Genomic DNA, 18,447 nt, shown 5'->3' on the forward strand with positions numbered 1-18,447 from the left:
TGTCAAAAGACAAAAACTGAACATCACCTTTTAAGACCGAATTAGGAGACAATCAAATTAAATGTAGAGTGCAGACTGTAACGTATTTTAGTGTCTTACAACACGAAGAAGAGTCAGAGAGTCAGAGTGGAAAATGTAATGTTTTATGATAGTATCATCTTATGAATTTTCGTCCTATTTTATGAAAAAAATATTAAATAAAAATATAAAATGGTTAAACTGGAAGCAGTTGATTTACACACTTGGAGTTGAAATAATTCAAATATGACTATGCTAAATCTTCTTATAGTTTTCTCTCATTTTTTCATTTTAGGCAAGGGTAATTTAGTGTTATTTTCTATTAAAATTAATTTTTCCTTAATAATCTATAATAAAAGTTAACATTAAATATTAATACAAATCATCAAAGTAAAACTCTAATTTATTTTAGAAAACAACACATAAAACTAAGTTTGTAAAAGAAAAAAAATCAACTTTTAAATAACCGGGAGAAAAAAAAATTCATATATTTTTAATCCTTATAATTTACCTCAATTTTAATTCCGGTCCCTATATTTTATAAGTTTGAGTTTTAGTTCCTATAATAAATCTATAATTCTATTCCATTTATATTTTGCTCCTTGTAAGCAGCAATATGCTACCACGCGTATTAGTTAAGAGAAAACCATCAAGGCTTTAGGGATCAGAACCTAAACTAGATGAGGCTAGGGGAACCAATAAATTGAAGAAAACTATAGAGACCCAACCCTAAATGAATGAAACTATAAAGATAAAAAAAAAAAAAAGAACCAAAAAAAGTTTATAGTATAAGAACCGAAATCAAAATTCAGGTGAACTGTAAAGATAAGAAATATGCATTTAAACTTTATTTTTGTCTAATAAATAGATATTTGCAGATATTCTAATAGCTAGAATGAAAATAGCCACAACTACATGAAGGAATCAATTACACTTTTCCTAAACACCTGTTTCTCATGCACAGGACGAAGTCACAGACACGAAGGGAGAAACTTCTGATTGAAGTACTACACATGGGATGCGGGACGAAGGCATTTTCCTAAAATTTATTATTGGCAATAATCCTAGACGATGAAGCCACAAAAATATATGAATGAATGTGCCAAAAGAAGGAGAAAATTCTAAAGGATAAATGAAAAAAAAAATGATGACTCATACTTTACGCAGTCACGTGCTGAGAACAATTTTGTGATTCTATGATTCTATCTCTATTTCTTTTTATCAGATATTTTAATTTTGAAAAATGCCAAAAATGCAAGCTCTAACATACTCTTTTAAACAAATTTTCTCTCAATTGAAATTTATTAAAAATCTTAACAATTTTTCTTAAACCTCAATTAATTCACATATTAAGAAAATTTGTTAAGATTAGTTAATAATCTTAAATTTATAATAAATATCTAAAAAATTTAAAATTATCTTCATTAAAAACCTCACCAATTTAATTTATTTGTCTCTCCACTTGAATTGTCTTTCTAATATTCTATTAATATCAATATACTAGTAATTTTTTATATTTAGAAAAGTGTAAGTCTTGGATTCATAGTGAGATTTCTTTTTAGAAAAGTGTAAAACTTGTAGTAAAGTGTAGAGTAACTAAACATGATGTAATTATAGATAAACTTGGACAAAAAATCAATGCACATAATTTTTATAAAGTGACTTGTATAAAAGAACAACTAAAAATTCTAAAATGTAAAAAGAATGGAGGAAATACTAAATAAATCCACTATTTGTACCCAAATAAGACACCAAGACACAGAAAAAAACCAAAAAAAATTGGCCTCGATGACAGGTTGTACTATTCTGATATTCTCTCAGTCACAGGCACTATTTGAATACAACCTGTCATGTGATCCTAAACTTCAATTGAACCATTCAGATTTTCTGCCTACCACCACAACTCAATTCTCCTATATATGACTGTCATGCGATCCATCATTCATGTTAGGAGAAAAAAAAAATAGAAACCTGCCATGTGAAGTGAGTAAAATAATGACGGGAAGGAGCAAATACATTAGAAGTGACAAAGTTCCGGGAGAGTTGAGACCATGTGGCAAAAGAAAAGAGCCAAATCTGACCAATAAATTTTGATGAAAAAACCGCAATAAGCGCCCAAATACTGATTGCACAATTTTCAGGTCACTTCTGAAACCAATACACAGGGAACCAGAGTTTAAATATTCCCACAACAATCTCTAACTAGCCACGTGGTCTTCATGTTATTTCATATCCCAAAAACTGTAAAACAAACAGTTAATTTCTTTACATAAAAAAAAACGACCTCGACATGACCAAGTTCATTGCAGAGATATTGAATTTCAACTCATTACAGAGAAGAAATATATACAAAGTTACAGAAAACATGTTTAATAGTCAAACACAACAAATTCTAAAACTCAACAGAAAGTACATTGGCATAAAACTTATCCTGGGAGGTGAACTGAAATGATTGGCTCTGTATCACATCAATTTGAGCATACAAATCCTTCCTGTGTTAGAAACATATTTGTTCTAATGTTCCTATCAGTCAGAACCATCTGGGAAATGATCCAGCGCATCCTGTTTCCCATTGGCATAAAACTCAACTATTGCCTTCATCCTTGCAAACTTATCAGGATGGTAATTAACATGTACGATCACTGGCTTCAGCTTCTTGAGTTTAGCATCTTTTCTTACAGTCTTAAAGAGAACCTTACTGTTCATAAAAAGGTACATATCCATCGTCCTTTTTGCAGCGTGAAGTCCATCATAACCAGGATGTGAAGGGAAAAAGAGCTCCTCATTAAAAACTGCCTGATCCCATGATTTTGGGTCATTGGAAAGCCGAGTTGCAACACGATCCAAGAGCTCAATTGAAGGAAGAGTAGGCCTTATATAAAAGAAACCAGAGTTATAAACCCATATTCTCATGGTATGAGCATACCGAGCCCAACCCATCGAGGGTTCATCAAAGACATCATTATACCCGTAAGCTGTCTTATTATTGTGACCATCAGACATTGACTCCACATCTGAATCCCTATAGAGATAATCAAAGGGGTTCTGCAAGTACACAATATCAACATCCGAGAGAAGAACACTGTAACCCAGTTGCAGAAATTCTCTCAAAATACGAAATTTCAATCCCGAAACAGCATGGTTACCACCACTCTTACCGACCACATCAACACCTTGATCAGGATCCCTTCTATACACAGGAACATCATTGGATTTGCAGAACTCTTCAATGTTATCATCTAAGGCAACAACCAAATAATTAGGTATGCCAACCCTCTTGATGTTGGTGAACCATAGCTGCAACATCTCCTTCACATTAGAGTTAGCGAGAGCAACAATAAGTTCTTTATAAATAGCAACTTCCCCCAAGATCTTGGTCAATCTGGGGTTCACAGATTCATCAGGAATGACAGGTGGATTGGTTCTGAGACCCTTGACAGTTCCAAAAGGCCCAGCCTTGTGGCTCTCACCAAGCACAACAAACTGTTCCTGAGCATGACCCTTTCCTTGCTCGGCCAGACGCAGCTTCTCCATAAGATCCTTGACCCGTTTCTTCAGCTCAGAATTTTTCACTTTCGCTGATAGAATATCAACTTTAAGCGCATTAACTTGTTCTGGCGATTCACATGCAGATGAAACCATCTGACAATCAACAGTAACAATCAATATAACTAATAATTGTATATCCTCTTGCATATTCTTCATACTTGTCCTTCTACTCAGTAAACATATTTTTAAGATATTAAACGCATTTAGTTTTTTATTTAATATCTTCTTCTTTATTTAGTATTAATGAGAATAAATGAGCAATACACCAAAATTACAAGTACAGGTTAATAAAACTCGATATTATAAAAAAGTAAGTTTAATCCCTGACTTTTACAACTATCATTCAATTTAGTCCCTAAAATTGATAGTACCAGTCAATTTGGTCCCTAACATTACAAAATTAATCAATTTAGTTCTTGAATTTGATAAGCACAAGTCCATTTGGTCCCTAGTATTAGGGACACTTGAGGCACAACAAAATCAAGGACTAGTAATCACGGGGAACTAAATTGATTGATGTAGCATAAAACAAGGGACTAAATTGATTGATGCACACCAAAGTGAAGCGCCAAAGCAATTGATAGTTATCAAAGTTGAGCATCAAATAGAGAGATCCTTTAAGAACTAAGAATCCAAGATGACTAATTAATTTCAAAAACTTTTTCAATTTTCATAGTGTATGTTTTTTTATACTATCGTCCAATTATAGATTGTCATGTATGGTAAGTTTGTTAACTTTTACTATAACTAATTTAGAAGTCATACATAGGATGATTTGTAACTTTGGTTCGTTGACAATGTGTAAGTGCATAGAAAGAAAGAAACTAAACTAGTAATATGCTTGCAAGTTGGGAGACTAATTTAATGGTTTAGGGTTTAGTTGAGAATAAAATTGAGCTGATATAACATTACTTTCATAGGAGATATAAGGTTGGTCTACTGATGAAGGGAGAAGGAAATGAGGAAGAGATCGCGGATTTGAATTATCCAATAACAAAAACTAACAATAACAATAATCAGCAACCGTTAACTATTAACTTATGAATTATTCTTGAATATTTGAATCTAAAATGATTTTTTTAGCTTCAACCACTTTTATTTGTTCGAAAGGAAATATCTATCCTTAATCATTAATCTATCCTCTCAAAATTACAAATCAAATAAGTCGTATTTTACTGAGACATTTGCGGATTAAAAAAAACTCCTAATATTGAAGAGGAAGAGGAAGATGAAAAACCTTAATAGGGTAGGGAATGTGAAGAGGAGTGGGAGCGGAGGAGAAGAAGGCAAAGACGCAGCCGAGGAGAACGCCGATCACGACGGCGACGACGATTCGAAATCGGACCGATGATTGGCCTTTATCTCTCGTCAGCAATGCGTCTCTACGAACCCCCGCCATTCTATGCTATGCTGTCAGATCCAATTTCAAACCCTAAACTCAACGATACGATTCAGCTTCAGATTTCAACTCACAAACAAAGTCAAGGAGAAGAACTGAGTCTTTCTTTTCTACTTTCTATGCTTTGCCTTAACACACTATTAGTGTCCACTACTTGCTAATGGAATAATGGGATCAATGTTCTTATTATTCAATAGAAAAATATGCAATTGAATTAATTCCTCTCAATTCTCAATATTACTTCTTCCATGCTTGGATTTTTATTTTTTTAGACAGATTAAGAAAATCATTTATTTCTAAATAATGATATTACTTCCGATGATCTTATTTATAAGAAATAAGTTACAAATTTATAAATAGAAAGATAATATTTAGTGGTAGTGACTAGTTTTATTAAAGTATCTTCATTTTTCTTCTTAATTTTATAAAAAAAATTATTAAATATTTTAAGACAATAATATTTATTATGGGATAAAACAAAAATCAATTTTTAACGTTTCATTAAAACTGAAAATGCCAATCAATACGAGAAAAAGTAAATATTAAAATGGCAATCAATGTGAAATGAAATAAATATCATATGAGATTGGTTATTTGGGATGTTGTAACAAGAGTTTATGCATTTGCTTTTCTATTTTGTTTTTTCTTTTAATTCCTGTCTGTTTTGATGTAAGCATCGCATGTTTGTGTGCTAGTGTTTTTTTTAGCCTAACTCAATTAATTATTTTATTTTATTTTTACTACTATTTGAGATTAATGACATTTTTGCCACTTGCCATTTAACCTCATCATAGTAACTGAGCTACTAGGGCACCAGTAATATGTGGTCGAACCACCACCTTTTAGGTGAATACTACATTTTTTTTTAATATGTTTATATGCTCGAACTGTTTTTGACTTTTTATTATCAGTTGTATTAGTTACAGAATTACGAATATAAAATTACCAAATTAATATAATGTAGCTTGATAAAAAATAAAAAATAAAAGGCTTTGCTGGTTCTGGTTTGTTAAAGGATTTGGAGAAATGTTTCACTTAACTCAAGGTCGAGGAGGACTAATGTAGAAGTTGATTTATTGGACGTGTACTATTCAATCCAATGTGTCTTAAAAAATGTGAATTGGAACATACTGTTGAAAATTTGAACTGTGTAATGTTTATTGAATGTGTATTTTTCTGCTTGCACATTCTTTTTTAGTTTTGAGAGTCTGCCTTTCCTGAAACAGAAAGACTACCAATTCTTCAGTTTGAACGACAATTATGAAATTGTAATGGATGTAGGGTGTATTGATGCAACTAAGTGTTGCATTACCTAAACAAGGAAGACCGATTACTGCATTGGCTTTTGGTTAAGCAACATAACACAAATTTTGGGCTTGACTTTCTTGGGGATGAAGGTAGATTCGTTAAGCAAATTCTCCCAAATTAGTAAACCGATGAGGATGAGGATGATGAGGAATACGAAGTGAACGAAGCAGAAACAAAGTGAACTAAAAGATAGCATTTTGCTAGTTTCCATTACAACAGAACATAACCATAGTATTGTTGGTGACTTGGTGTCAAACATGCATGTGCTTACTTTACAGTACTAGGTAACAATCAAACATGATCAGTGTGGGCTTGAACATGTTGTTTAGTAAACTCAGAGCTTTCTCCTGTTATTTGATAACTTTGCAACTATGGTCAAATAATTGATTTAGAAATGTGTTAGTCTTGCTCAGGAATAAACGAGCAATTGAGATTTTCCAATATACTTCTTGGTTATGCTAATATCTTGAGAGAAACAATTGTTGTTAATGGATAGGAGCAATTTGAATATCCATCAATATTTTGGAATGTAATATGGCACGCAAAAGAATGAAAATCTTAACCCAATGTACAGGTTACCTGCCAGACCAACGGAGTATTTTGGCCAGCAAACAACTTTGGTGATTAAGTAGGAAAATGATGGCATAGACTATGCATAAAAAGAAAAGAACAAAATAAAGAATAATTTTTTTTTTTAGAAAAGAACAAAATAAAGAAAGAATTCTCTAAGAATTCTAATCTCTGGCAGAACTCTCTTTAAAGAATTAAAATTATTTTGTATTTTTTCAAATGAATACTGCATTGTGAAAAAAAAAAAGGATTTAATTCTACAATGCATATGTAAAACACAAAAAGAAGAATATCTTTCATGAAAAAATAACATAAAATAAAGAATTCTGTAAATTTTTATCCCTGGCAAAACTCTTGAAAGGATTCAAATTCTTTAATTTTTTCTTCTAGAGAAAAAAGATTATACACTTTGTAAAATAATTTTGTTATCATAAAACCAGCATTAGATAGGTTTGTATGATCATTGAATTTTTTTTAATGAATCCTACAATGTGAAAAGATTGTGTTTTATTTTGTTCTTTTTTTCATAAAAGAAATTCTTCCATGATTTTACATAATTAAATTTTGACTAAATTATAATTTTAATCCCTCTATTTTTCACAATCCCTCTATTTTAGTCCTCCAATTTTGATCCCTTAAAGTTTCGAACATACATGAGTTTTAAAATTGAAGAACTAAAATTATGAATTATGTAAAATAAAAGAATCAAAATTACATTTTTAGCCTTAAATTTTCTTTGTCAAAAGCGATTATTCAAAACATAATATATTATTTACATTGGTACTGTTTGTTTTGAAATATTTATTTTAATTTTAACTTTACATATCTTTAATTTTTATAATTTAATCACACATAATATTTATATAATGTCTACAACTCAAATTGATCTAGTCTCATCTCATATGCTTTCAGTTCAAATGAAGAGTTTATTAAAAATTTCAAGTTAGAACTAAGATAAGTCCATCGTAACTCATTCCATTAACATTCCTAGTCTTTCCACTTCTATCCACCTCCAAGCTAATTGGCCATATGAAGTAGCAGATTTAAAATAAACAACAGATAAGTGATAATGCCATCAAAATCAACAAAATGCAACCCTAATTCATGATAGGGAATATTATTTGTTATGATCACAACATTGACAACAGGAATTAACCTCCAGCCCGAAGTCAATAGAGTCGGTTCACCACTGCTCAACCTCAAAATAAATGTAGTATCTTTTTTCCCTTTAAATCTAACTGGAAATACTATTCTCAGTGTAGCAACTACTCAGTTGGACAAACCATCCAAGCACAACATCGACAATGGAAATTTTAAATTCAATGGACCTATCATGTGACCTACAAATCTTAACTTCAAATCAAAACATGTCACAACCGAGATAAAGTGATTATATACAGAGGGCACAGCAAAATGAAATTATGCATCACCAGAGCCAGTAATATATGAAACTACTACCGTTGTATCATCAAGCTTGCCACCATAGTAACGGAAACCAGCATCTTGAGCAGCGGTTGAGAAAGGAGTCTGCCTGTCTTTATCCATTGCCCGTTGACGTGCCAATGCAGCTATCTTCTGGGCTGTCACCTGAGGGCTCAATCCGGCTCTCATGGCATGAACCACGACTGCTGTAATCTCATTATTGTACAAGTTATCAAACAGCCCATCTGTACCAGCAACTATGACATCACCGGGTGCAACGGGAATGGTAAAAACCTGACATAAACAAGGCAAACCATCTAAGCATCTTACTAGTAGCAAAAACCCAGATGCATAGAACCAAACTTCCAATATAACTGAATGAGTTTATTCTCCAATTTTATCACCATAAAGAATAATCTAAAATTAAACTTGACTACTAGTCATGGTTAAATTCTCTTAATGTAGAGACCATTAGATCAGCAGGAAAAAGAATAGCACAAGGCATAAACAAGACACAAAATTAGGGAGAAAATCAAATACTAATCAGTTTTATAGAAACAGTCTCCCCCAGAAACACTGCAGAACTAAGACCTCAAAGACAAACCGCCAGCTAACAATTATATCAGCAGCCAAATCTTGATTCATGGAACATAAACTGGGAACATAATATGCTTGACTCAACAAGAATAAATTAAATGAAAATGTTAGAATCTGGAATTTTTTACACAATGAATTGACATGCTTATTGACTCTTGGATAGATACGTGGTTCTGGTACCTCTAATAACCACCATTAGATTAGATCTAGCTGAATTCTGATTAATCTTTTTGCTGTGCTCCCTGTGCAGCACAACTCATAAGTAAATGCCTTAATTAACTTGGTCTGAAGCTCAGACTATGTTCCATTTTTTCATTAGTACACTAATAGGCTATGTTCATTTTAGTCTTTCTTACTTTTTCTCTGTCCCAAAATAAGATCTGTATTACTGTAGTCTCCAGAGTTAGCTGTGACCCAAATTGGATTATGAGCCGGCTTGTTTAAACTTGTTGAAATAAGCAGCTTTCTATTTTTTTGGTGTGTTTGTCTACATTATTTCTGCTTTAAAAAAAAAGTTTCCTGCTTATTTTAAAGTTGCTTTTTTTATGTTTAAACAAACTCACCCTATATGTTCAGTTTGACTTGGTGATTACAGACCCACTTGTAGATCACATGCAAAGCATTGAACAGACTAGTTTGTAACAATTAGTTGGACACAAATGGCATATTAAGAGACTAAATTGAAAAAATAGAAAACAACGGAGTAAATTGAACACATCTTAAAAATCAGTGGTTATGAACTTAATTAGTGTGTGTGTGTGTGTGTGCGTGCGCATGCACGCGCACAAGAACTCTTCGGAGACAGGGAATCTGACATTAGATATACAAAAGAAATGGTAGGTTTTTATGAATTAGAAAGTGAATATAAAGAAAATTTACTATAAAGTTTTGTATGCATTTATTATATTACGTATATATCTAAGAACAATATTAGAAGTGATATACAAGCAGCAGATTCAGTGGCTAACATTTTTTCATGAATCAGAATTAAGCATGCATTATCATTAAGAGTGGATAAAAGATGCTTCAATGGCCAATTTAATCAGATTCTCCAAAGGATGAATTCCACAAAAGGAAAATACCTGACCAGAACTAGGTAAATCACCATTACTACCACATTCCAGCTGATAGGTGAAATTGAAATCATGTTGCTGCACTGGGGACCGGAATATGGTGCACCCATCCCGGACCACCATAAACCCACTGTCTCCCAAATTGATAGCATTAAGGCCCTGTGAAAGAAATGCAAAATATGAACATATGTTGACAAAAAGAATGAAACAAAATAGAGATCTCTTTCAGGATTACAAAATAACCTAGCAAAGTTGATTATTTACAACACGATATTAGTAACCTAGAAACATCATAGTGCCCTCAAGTAACAAATATAATAGGAATACCAGCAGGAAAAAAAGTCTAGGTTTGAGGACAAATTTTAGAAACTGTTAGGTACTAGGTAGTGTCTGGTGTGCAAATAGAACAGAATGGAATAATGTGTCCTGTTTCATTCTCCTTTGTTCCACCCTTTAACCAAAATGTACCACTTTTATTACCTTATGTCCAGTTCTATTGTCTTTCTAAAACGCACCAAAATATAACAGAACGCATATTATGTTCCACCCCATCTTAAGCTGTCCATCAAATGCTACCTCCTTAGTCTTTTTGGTAGTTTAAAAGTAGTCAACAAACACCACCCTCTTTATTAAATGGAGCTTCATATTACATAATCTTATGCTTAGATGGGTCCAATGCTGACAAACTTATATTTCAGAAATTTAACTCCAAGTCATCAAAAAGATTTTTAAGGGTGATTTTAACTATTACAAGCGCATCACGGGCCACTTTTTACCATAATTATTTAAGACAGCATTTTGTCATGTAAACTGATACTTTTGCATCATAATTCGCTCCAGTCAGTAAACATTCACAAGGGTGCAAGATCTACAAAGTTCTAACTCTAAGATTACTGCCTTGACAAATTATATTGTCCCTGTTGAAAATCAGAATATCATATTCTGATTCTATTATGTTGAAAATAAGAATTAATAGTCTGATTCTATTAATAATAGCAGTTTATAGGAACATTATGTATAACTAATATAATTAACCTATATAAGCACGCATGCGCTGTGTACTCTGATACATGGTTTTCACTCAACTATCCCTCTGTTTTCTCCTATTTTAACATGGTATCAGAGCCAAGTTTCGATCCTAGGACTTTTGGGTTATAGGCCCTGATGTTACTAGAAACGGTGAAAATTGATTTGGAAAGCCTATATTTATAAATTTATCACTGACTCATTTTCTAGGACTTTATAAATTTATTACAAAAGAATACTGGAATGAGGAAAATAAGCAGCAAGGGCTGAAAGTAATCACCAGAAGACCATTTGATAAAACAAAAATGATACTCAAAACATCAAGAAAATGGAAGCAAAAACTAAGGTAAATTAAGTAATAGTCTATCAGCATTCTGAGATGCTTAAAGCACTGTAAGTCAAAGTGATGGAACAGAAGCTGCTACAATATTCCAAAGAGGACAACATAAAGGTAAAGGTAACCTGATCAGTAAGTGCAATGATGCATGCTGTAGAGGAACCCCTAGCTTTTGTACTTGAGTGTGCTTTTTCCAGCACCCTAGCTGGATCAACTGAACCTTTGGGCTCTTCCTGAATAGCTTCCACTGATTTGGACATGAGCTCACGAGAGTAATATCCAGCATTAACACCAAGATCTGCCCATCCACCAACACCATCCGCCACCCCTATTGCTTGTTCCTCAGAACATATAAAATGAGCATCTTCTCCACCAGTTTCTTCTTTATCAGGATGAGGCAAGTAGCATGATCCTGATATCAACTTAAGGGTCTTGCCTGAAGGAGTTTTCCTGCAGTCAACATTTCCAATCATGAGATACCAGCCATTAAGATTGCAAATTCAGAACATACTTTTAACCACCATATATAGCCTCCCCTCATTTTTGTTATATAGCTTATATATGTTGTCTGTTGATCTAAAAGGCAATAAAACAAAGCAAATTTATGAGTTTTCCCCTGTAGGATGGTATTATTATGGTATCAAAATCACTAGTACAAATAACAAGAGAAACAGAAAACTATGAAGCAGACACTAACACAGTCTGATCATTATTAATCTTTTATAAAACCATTAAAAAGCTGTTCCATTTTGACAGGTGAGGGTTGTGCATTTCTGCATATTCTATTCTAATATGGGAACTCTCCTGTTTATATTCCCACCAGTCAAATGCAAATGTCAACAAATCTCAACTTTACAGTGCTTTTAATATATTAATATGTTAAAACAGATTAATGAACCTTTTTTTGTAAAGATGAAATGCAACAATATCTTTTTAACTCAAAGATAGCATCAGTCAAATCCCTATGTTCAAAACATTTGCACTCTTCAAGCCTTCTAAAATTATTTCAATCATAGATGGATGTTTATTATAGCCATAACCACAAACAGTCAACTATAAGTGACAAAATTATCATTCTAATCCACAAACAAGCAGCATCATGATATTAATATACAGGGATGGACCAAGGTTTGGAGGCTTGAGGGAGGGGGGGAAGGGGGAGTTCAGTATATACCCATTAAATTTCATAGAAAAAAAATCATAAATTGTGCCATAATAATAAAATACATCTAATAGAAAATATATTTAAATAGAACATAAACTAAACATTTTTTTTAAACTCAAGATTACAAATGTCAAAAGTCAGTTTCTCGTATTACCAAAAACATTTGTGAACTTATAATAAAAATTAGCATGTAAGTTAACTATATTTTTTTACGATAAAGTTCTATTAATTATATTTTAAATTTTTTACTAAATTATAATAAATTATGGTACTTACAAAATTATTTTTTACGACAATAGTATTAGTATTAAAAATTCATTGAGAAATAATTTATTTTCAGATAGTTGAAAAATATATGAAGAATGTCCTATCGTGACAAACTAATGTGCTAAAAGTAAATTCTAACCGATCTCTCGTGCAACTCCATATCCAGTTTCCTTTCTCAAGATCTACACAACAGTGAGTTTGGACTCGTGCACTCAAGACTAGAAGCAGGGTGTAGCGTCACAAACAATAGCAATATCAACAACAAAATGCAAAAAACAAAGAGAATATGTGAAGAATAGTGATAGGCAGAAAGAATATATGTTGGTGTGTCTCAATGTTCAAGTTGTCAATATCTTGTATAGCGCTCATAAGTTTACCCGTCCGTTGAAAACAGTTAATAAATGATGCTTCATTATCAAATCAATATAAATGACAGACTAATAAAGTTATTTTGATTGCAAAAACAATCATTTATATATTTTAAAATAGCCATAAGGGATTGCAAAAGAAAAGCACTCTTAAAAAAATACTCAAATATTTAATCTAAAAAAATATTATTTTCACAACAAAGACGATAAAAAGAATAAAATATTTAATAAAAAATAAAAAAGATAAATAATACTCAAATAGTTAAACTCCAAATAAAAAAATACCAAACAAAAATAATTACTTAATATACATTAAAACCAGTATAATTAAAAAAAGTTAGGGGGGCCAACAAGTAGCTCCATCACTGACGATATATAAATATTTATTTAACTGCAAAAAATTGATATTGCTTCATATCCATGCTATGTTTAAAATGGTGAACACCAAAGGGAAATAACATACTGTTCAGATGGATCTGCAGAACTGCTTAACTGTTCCTCATGGGCAGAAGTGTCGAAAGGCACATCATGAGCAGGCCCAACAGAGTAACACGAAGATGACAAAGTATGGAAGTCTCCAGATCCTGACTGCATGTAAGGATGAGAATTACACCAGGTCTTGGCAGCATTATAAATAAAATATCCATAAACCGCACTGTTATCTGGCTGCTGATGGTTTCTCAAACTCATGCTCACTTTTCCACCATTCCTCAATTTTGTGCTTAAACATATACTATAGCTATTCTTGGTTGACAGGGAACGGCAACTACCCTTCAAAGTCGGGTTATCTAAACAGGATTCGCCAACCACTATTCTGGGCAAGTGAGCAGCCATTGTCTTAATCCTAAATTTGGTCCCACTTGAAAACTGATCAGGTCCAGCAAGGGCAGAACCAATGTGGTATCCACAGACCTGAAACGAAGGCCCCGACACAGATGGAACCGAAAACGTTCGAGATAGTGTGTCAACTACAGACAATGTTCTCCTTTTGCCAGCTAACTCAGAGCTCGAAGCTAAGGCAATGCCGGGCCGAACTAGAAGCTGCAGTTCCACAAAATATGAGCTCTGCACAGAATGAAAAAACTTAGAACTACCAAACCACAACTTCCCTTGCCCAATGAGAACTTCAGCAGAGTCCCGGATTCGACCTTCTTTCCCCACAACCGATCTCCGAATCGAAACTCCGAGCCTTGAAAAGTAATTAGATGGCATTTTATATCTAACCAACGCAGTAATTAAGGCTCACCACAAGCTAAACAATACAATCTCATAGCTCCCAACACATTAATGCTTAATTTCACTTTCAACACAGCACACAAACAAAAACAAATCCCTTCGATAAATCTTCAATTATTTGAGACCTGGGTTATTATTTCCACAATAAAGGTCAACACATCATCCAATTAAGGAAGTCATGCTCGTAATTAAAATAAAATTGAAGTCAGGGAAAAGAAAATTTGAAAGAAAAAACGAGAACGAAGGATTTTAAAATTGGAGGGAATAAAAACCCTAACAGTAAAAGATAGGAACGTAACCGAAATGGGTATTAAAGGAAAAAAGGAATTACCGTTAAGTGAAGGTGGAGAATGAGTGACGAGGGAGGATTAGGTTGTTAGGGTCTTTCTCTGTTAACTTTGAAGCTTCGGAGAAGAACCTGCAACAGCCACAGCCACAGCCAAAAGATGATGACCGGTGGGAAGAAGAATATAGAAAATTGCCATAATTTCAGGAATCTCGAAATTTCCATGAATCCTAATCCATATATTAGTATATTAGTATTTTTTTTATTATAGCATCAAACATGGATAAGAATATAAATTAGAAAGTGAAAAAGAAAAAAAACATATTAAGAAAATATTAATTGATATATTTTGTTAGTGAAAAAGTATTTACATTATTAATTAATTAATTAATCATAGATTATCTTTAATATAATTTTTAGAGTAGTATTTATTATAAAAATTAAAAAATAACAATATTGCTATATATATTTTAAGATTTGTTGGTATATGGAGAGAAAAGTCCCATATATATTAATATGCGAGTTAGATAACAATGTAAGAAGTAATTACAATAACAGTATATCTTAATTTTTTTTGTATTTTTTATATATCTTTAACTTAATTTTTATTAAATATTCATTTATAAAATCATGTTTTAAAGATATTGATTTGTAAGATATTATATTTATTAGCATTAAAATTTATGTAAACTTATGCATGTCTTTCAAGAAAAAGGGATCCACCAGATGAAAAAAATATTAGTTGAGTATTAAATAAAATTATAAGATAAAATTATTCACTTATCATCATCGTTATAATTCTAATTATTATTATTTATACCCTTAAATATGAAAGTGAAAAAAATTATGCTCAATATTTTAACAAATTTTGTTTCACAAGAAACACGTATAGAATGATTAAAAAAAAATACTAAACAGTTAACAGGTCTAATGAAAACCTAGCCAACGAATCTTTAAAAAAAAAACAATATACAATGAATATCTATTTTTGTTAATTGTATTAATATTCTTGATTTTTTTGTGCAATATTAATATTCTTGACGATTGCGCACAATACTGCTTTAATACTTTCAACAAAAGACCACAACATATTGGATAAACTTAATGAATTCACCATTAGTTTTTTTTTCATTAAATGTTGCATTATACTTTTGAAGCAATGATGAAAGAATGTGGTCGATATGCATAATGTGTATATTTGAAACTGGTTAATCAAATGAAATGAATGTAAGGATTTTTTTTTTCACCCAGTGTTGGTGCACCTAATATTTCAAATTCAAGTCAAGTGGGAAAAATATTTTTCACTTAAAATTTAAAAAAAAAACACTCCCTCTCCATGTTTCTTTTCTCACGAATTGTTCATTGTCTTTCGTGTTCCACTGTGTTGTTTTTATAATTTTGGTGTCTCCTTCATCATTGCTTTCGTCGTCTGCACCCTGCCGTCATTTCGTATCCCACCGTCGTCATCATTTTCGTCTTCCGCCGCTTAAAATCCTTTGGCTTCCCTCTTCTTCTCTCAATTTTGGCGTGACGGAGTGGGAATTCATATAATTTATACCAATTGGCAATACGTATGAGTTATAAGGATTGTTAAACAGTATACTTTGTTTATTTTTTATATTTATATTTAATTAAACAATTGAATTAATTTTTTATAATTAAAATAAATTAATATTTTTGTTGTAAAAAATATTTTTTAATAACAAAATATTTTTGTATATTTTTTATGTGTTTATATTTAATTAATTATATTTATTTTTTGAAGTTGGTTTTTAATAAATAATTTAAGAATTTTGTTTATTTAAAAATGAATGTATAAATATTATTGTTATAAGTAATTTATTTATATTTTCTATTTGAGTAATTTATTTTTTTATTGATATAGTCATATATATATTATTACACTCATAGTATTAAATATTTATATAAATAGTATTTGAAAGTATAAAATTAAAATTTCTTCATTTGTTTAAAAATATTTAAAGGAGTTGACATACTAATTTGTTAAAAAAATGAAATAGTCATTTATTAGAAATAAAAACCAAAATTATACTTAGATTTTAGTCATTTAAGTTTACTAGAATTAGTGATGTCAACTCTATAAATTTGACAAAAGAATTTCTATATTCATTTATGAATTTATAGAAGTAATAAAAAAGTTATTTAAAAAATACAAAATATTTTTATTTATGAATTATTAAATAGTAATTGATTATAGTATTATTTGAACGATAATATTAATTATTATGACTGTTTAAATGTACAGATTATGATTAGAATCAGATGTTTGGATTGAGCTTTAGGCAAAATTATAGGAAGAGAAGTTCGTGGTGATGCGGATAAAGCCCCTCAGCGGCGAATGCTCATAGCATCTACACGTAGACAACAGGAAGTTGCACCTGGTGGTGAGGATGTTGAGCATTTGGATCATACAGCTGACGATGTCCATGAACAGCCTAAAAAGGCAACTGCTAATGATGTAATTACTGATGCCGAGAGATTTTCTAGGCAGACCCTACGACACATCAGTTTTGATGGACTATGTTCATCATGTGGCAATGAGAGTTTGGAATGAAGAGGTATTTATATTTTTTAAACAAATAATATTTTCATAACTATTTTCATATTATTGTTCAAATGATTTAAATTTTTATTTTCAGGAACGTCCTAAGTTGTAGTTGCCCTCCCATGGAAGAAAGGTTAAGAAATTTGGCAGGCCTACTTCAGAGATTGAAAGCTAAGCGGCGATCACATGATTAAGTTCTCTGATCTCATGTTCCTTGTATACTAGTGATCGGGGATTTATATATGCTTTTATGGAGAAATGACATAAGGAAACTAGTAGTTTTCATCTTCTGGTAGGAGAGGTGATTGCACCCTAAATGATATAGCATCGTTGCTACATCTTCCCATTACAGGTGCCTTCCATAGCTTTGAGACTCTTCATGTGGACGAAGTCATCTTCTTGTTAGTTGAATTGCTTGAAGAGAAGCAAGAGCTTAGACATTACAATGTCATAGGGTATATGTTCGACTATCTTGGTTGCGAGACATTTATTGTAGCAAATGTGATGCAACACAATGAACTGTAACAGCTCGAGCATATCTTTTGCATCTAATAGGGTGCACACTCTTTGCTAACAAGAGTGTCACACACATGCATATGGTATTTTTGGATGCATTTCGTGACCTCAGCTAGATTGGAAGCTACGCATTGGGAGCTGCTGCACTAGTCCATATGTATGAGAATTTGAATGATGCGTCAAAGAGAAGCGTCATACAACTTTACAAGTATTTATAGTTTATTTTAAATTTTTTTTTTAGTTTTGTAGTTTATATTGAGTACTGTTTTAATTTTTTGTTTTTTAAATATGTGCAGTACTAGATCTACGAGCATTTTCCTACTATTACTTCTTCCTTTGTTGCTGAAGATTATTATGAGAGAAAATCACGTGCTTGCCGTATGATACTTATGGATTATCAATATGTAACTAACATACAAATGGTCAATCTGTAAGTTTCTTATGGATTATTAATTCGTAAATTATATAAAATTTACGAATTATCAATCTGTAAATTGTATATAACTTACGGATTACCAATATGTAAGTTTATGTAAAAAAAATAGATCAAAGTTGGAGACCTTACCCCACTGTTAATGGCCACACCAATTACCACCACTTGCCGACGAACCACCGTAATCAAAGAGGATACAACAACAAATGAGCACTCCTCATGGTATTCTCTCACGAGAATGAAGGTGAAGGCAACAAAAATAAAATGTCGCGTGATGGAAGAAGGAAAGCAAAGAATAAGAAGTTATAAGG

General features: G+C 31.8%; 2 protein-coding genes across 5 annotated transcripts; both read right to left on the reverse strand.

The window, feature by feature from the left end:
- Positions 1-2,221: 2,221 nt before the first annotated feature.
- LOC100804935 (arabinosyltransferase RRA3) lies at positions 2,222-5,141 on the reverse strand. Its single transcript, XM_003544374.5, has 2 exons — positions 4,805-5,141; positions 2,222-3,660 (listed from the first exon to the last, which is right to left on the reverse strand). The coding sequence occupies exons 1-2, from the start codon at positions 4,964-4,966 to the stop codon at positions 2,545-2,547; spliced, it is 1,278 nt and encodes a 425-aa protein (XP_003544422.1). The 5' UTR covers positions 4,967-5,141; the 3' UTR covers positions 2,222-2,544.
- Positions 5,142-7,925: 2,784 nt separating this feature from the next.
- Positions 7,926-14,853, reverse strand: LOC100805475 (probable protein phosphatase 2C 55). Of its 4 annotated transcripts, none has more exons than XM_003544375.5 (5): positions 14,667-14,853; positions 13,563-14,460; positions 11,425-11,749; positions 9,946-10,095; positions 7,926-8,560 (listed from the first exon to the last, which is right to left on the reverse strand). In XM_003544375.5, the coding sequence occupies exons 2-5, from the start codon at positions 14,309-14,311 to the stop codon at positions 8,264-8,266; spliced, it is 1,521 nt and encodes a 506-aa protein (XP_003544423.1). In that variant the 5' UTR covers positions 14,312-14,460; positions 14,667-14,853; the 3' UTR covers positions 7,926-8,263. The 4 variants fall into 4 exon arrangements, with proteins under 4 accessions (XP_003544423.1, XP_040865221.1, XP_006595942.1 ...); XM_041009287.1 differs by having other exon boundaries at positions 13,593-14,164; positions 14,667-14,845; XM_006595879.4 differs by having other exon boundaries at positions 13,593-14,460; positions 14,667-14,845.
- Between the last annotated feature and the right edge of the window lie 3,594 nt (positions 14,854-18,447).

The sequence above is a fragment of the Glycine max genome, chromosome 14 (genome assembly GCF_000004515.6).
Source record: "Glycine max cultivar Williams 82 chromosome 14, Glycine_max_v4.0, whole genome shotgun sequence".
Classification (NCBI taxonomy): domain Eukaryota; kingdom Viridiplantae; phylum Streptophyta; class Magnoliopsida; order Fabales; family Fabaceae; genus Glycine; species Glycine max.

Coding starts and splice junctions, on each gene's coding strand:
- LOC100804935 (XM_003544374.5), bottom strand. CDS start 4,966: ATGGCGGGGGTTCGTAGAGACGCATTGCTGACGAGAGATAAAGGCCAA. Junction 3,661..4,804: donor ACATTCCCTACCCTATTAAG/GTTTTTCATCTT, acceptor GTTGATTGTCAG/ATGGTTTCATCTGCATGTGA.
- LOC100805475 (XM_003544375.5), bottom strand. CDS start 14,311: ATGCCATCTAATTACTTTTCAAGGCTCGGAGTTTCGATTCGGAGATCG. Junction 11,750..13,562: donor TCTGCAGATCCATCTGAACA/GTATGTTATTTC, acceptor TGTTGACTGCAG/GAAAACTCCTTCAGGCAAGA. Junction 8,561..9,945: donor ATTTACCTAGTTCTGGTCAG/GTATTTTCCTTT, acceptor TGTTTATGTCAG/GTTTTTACCATTCCCGTTGC.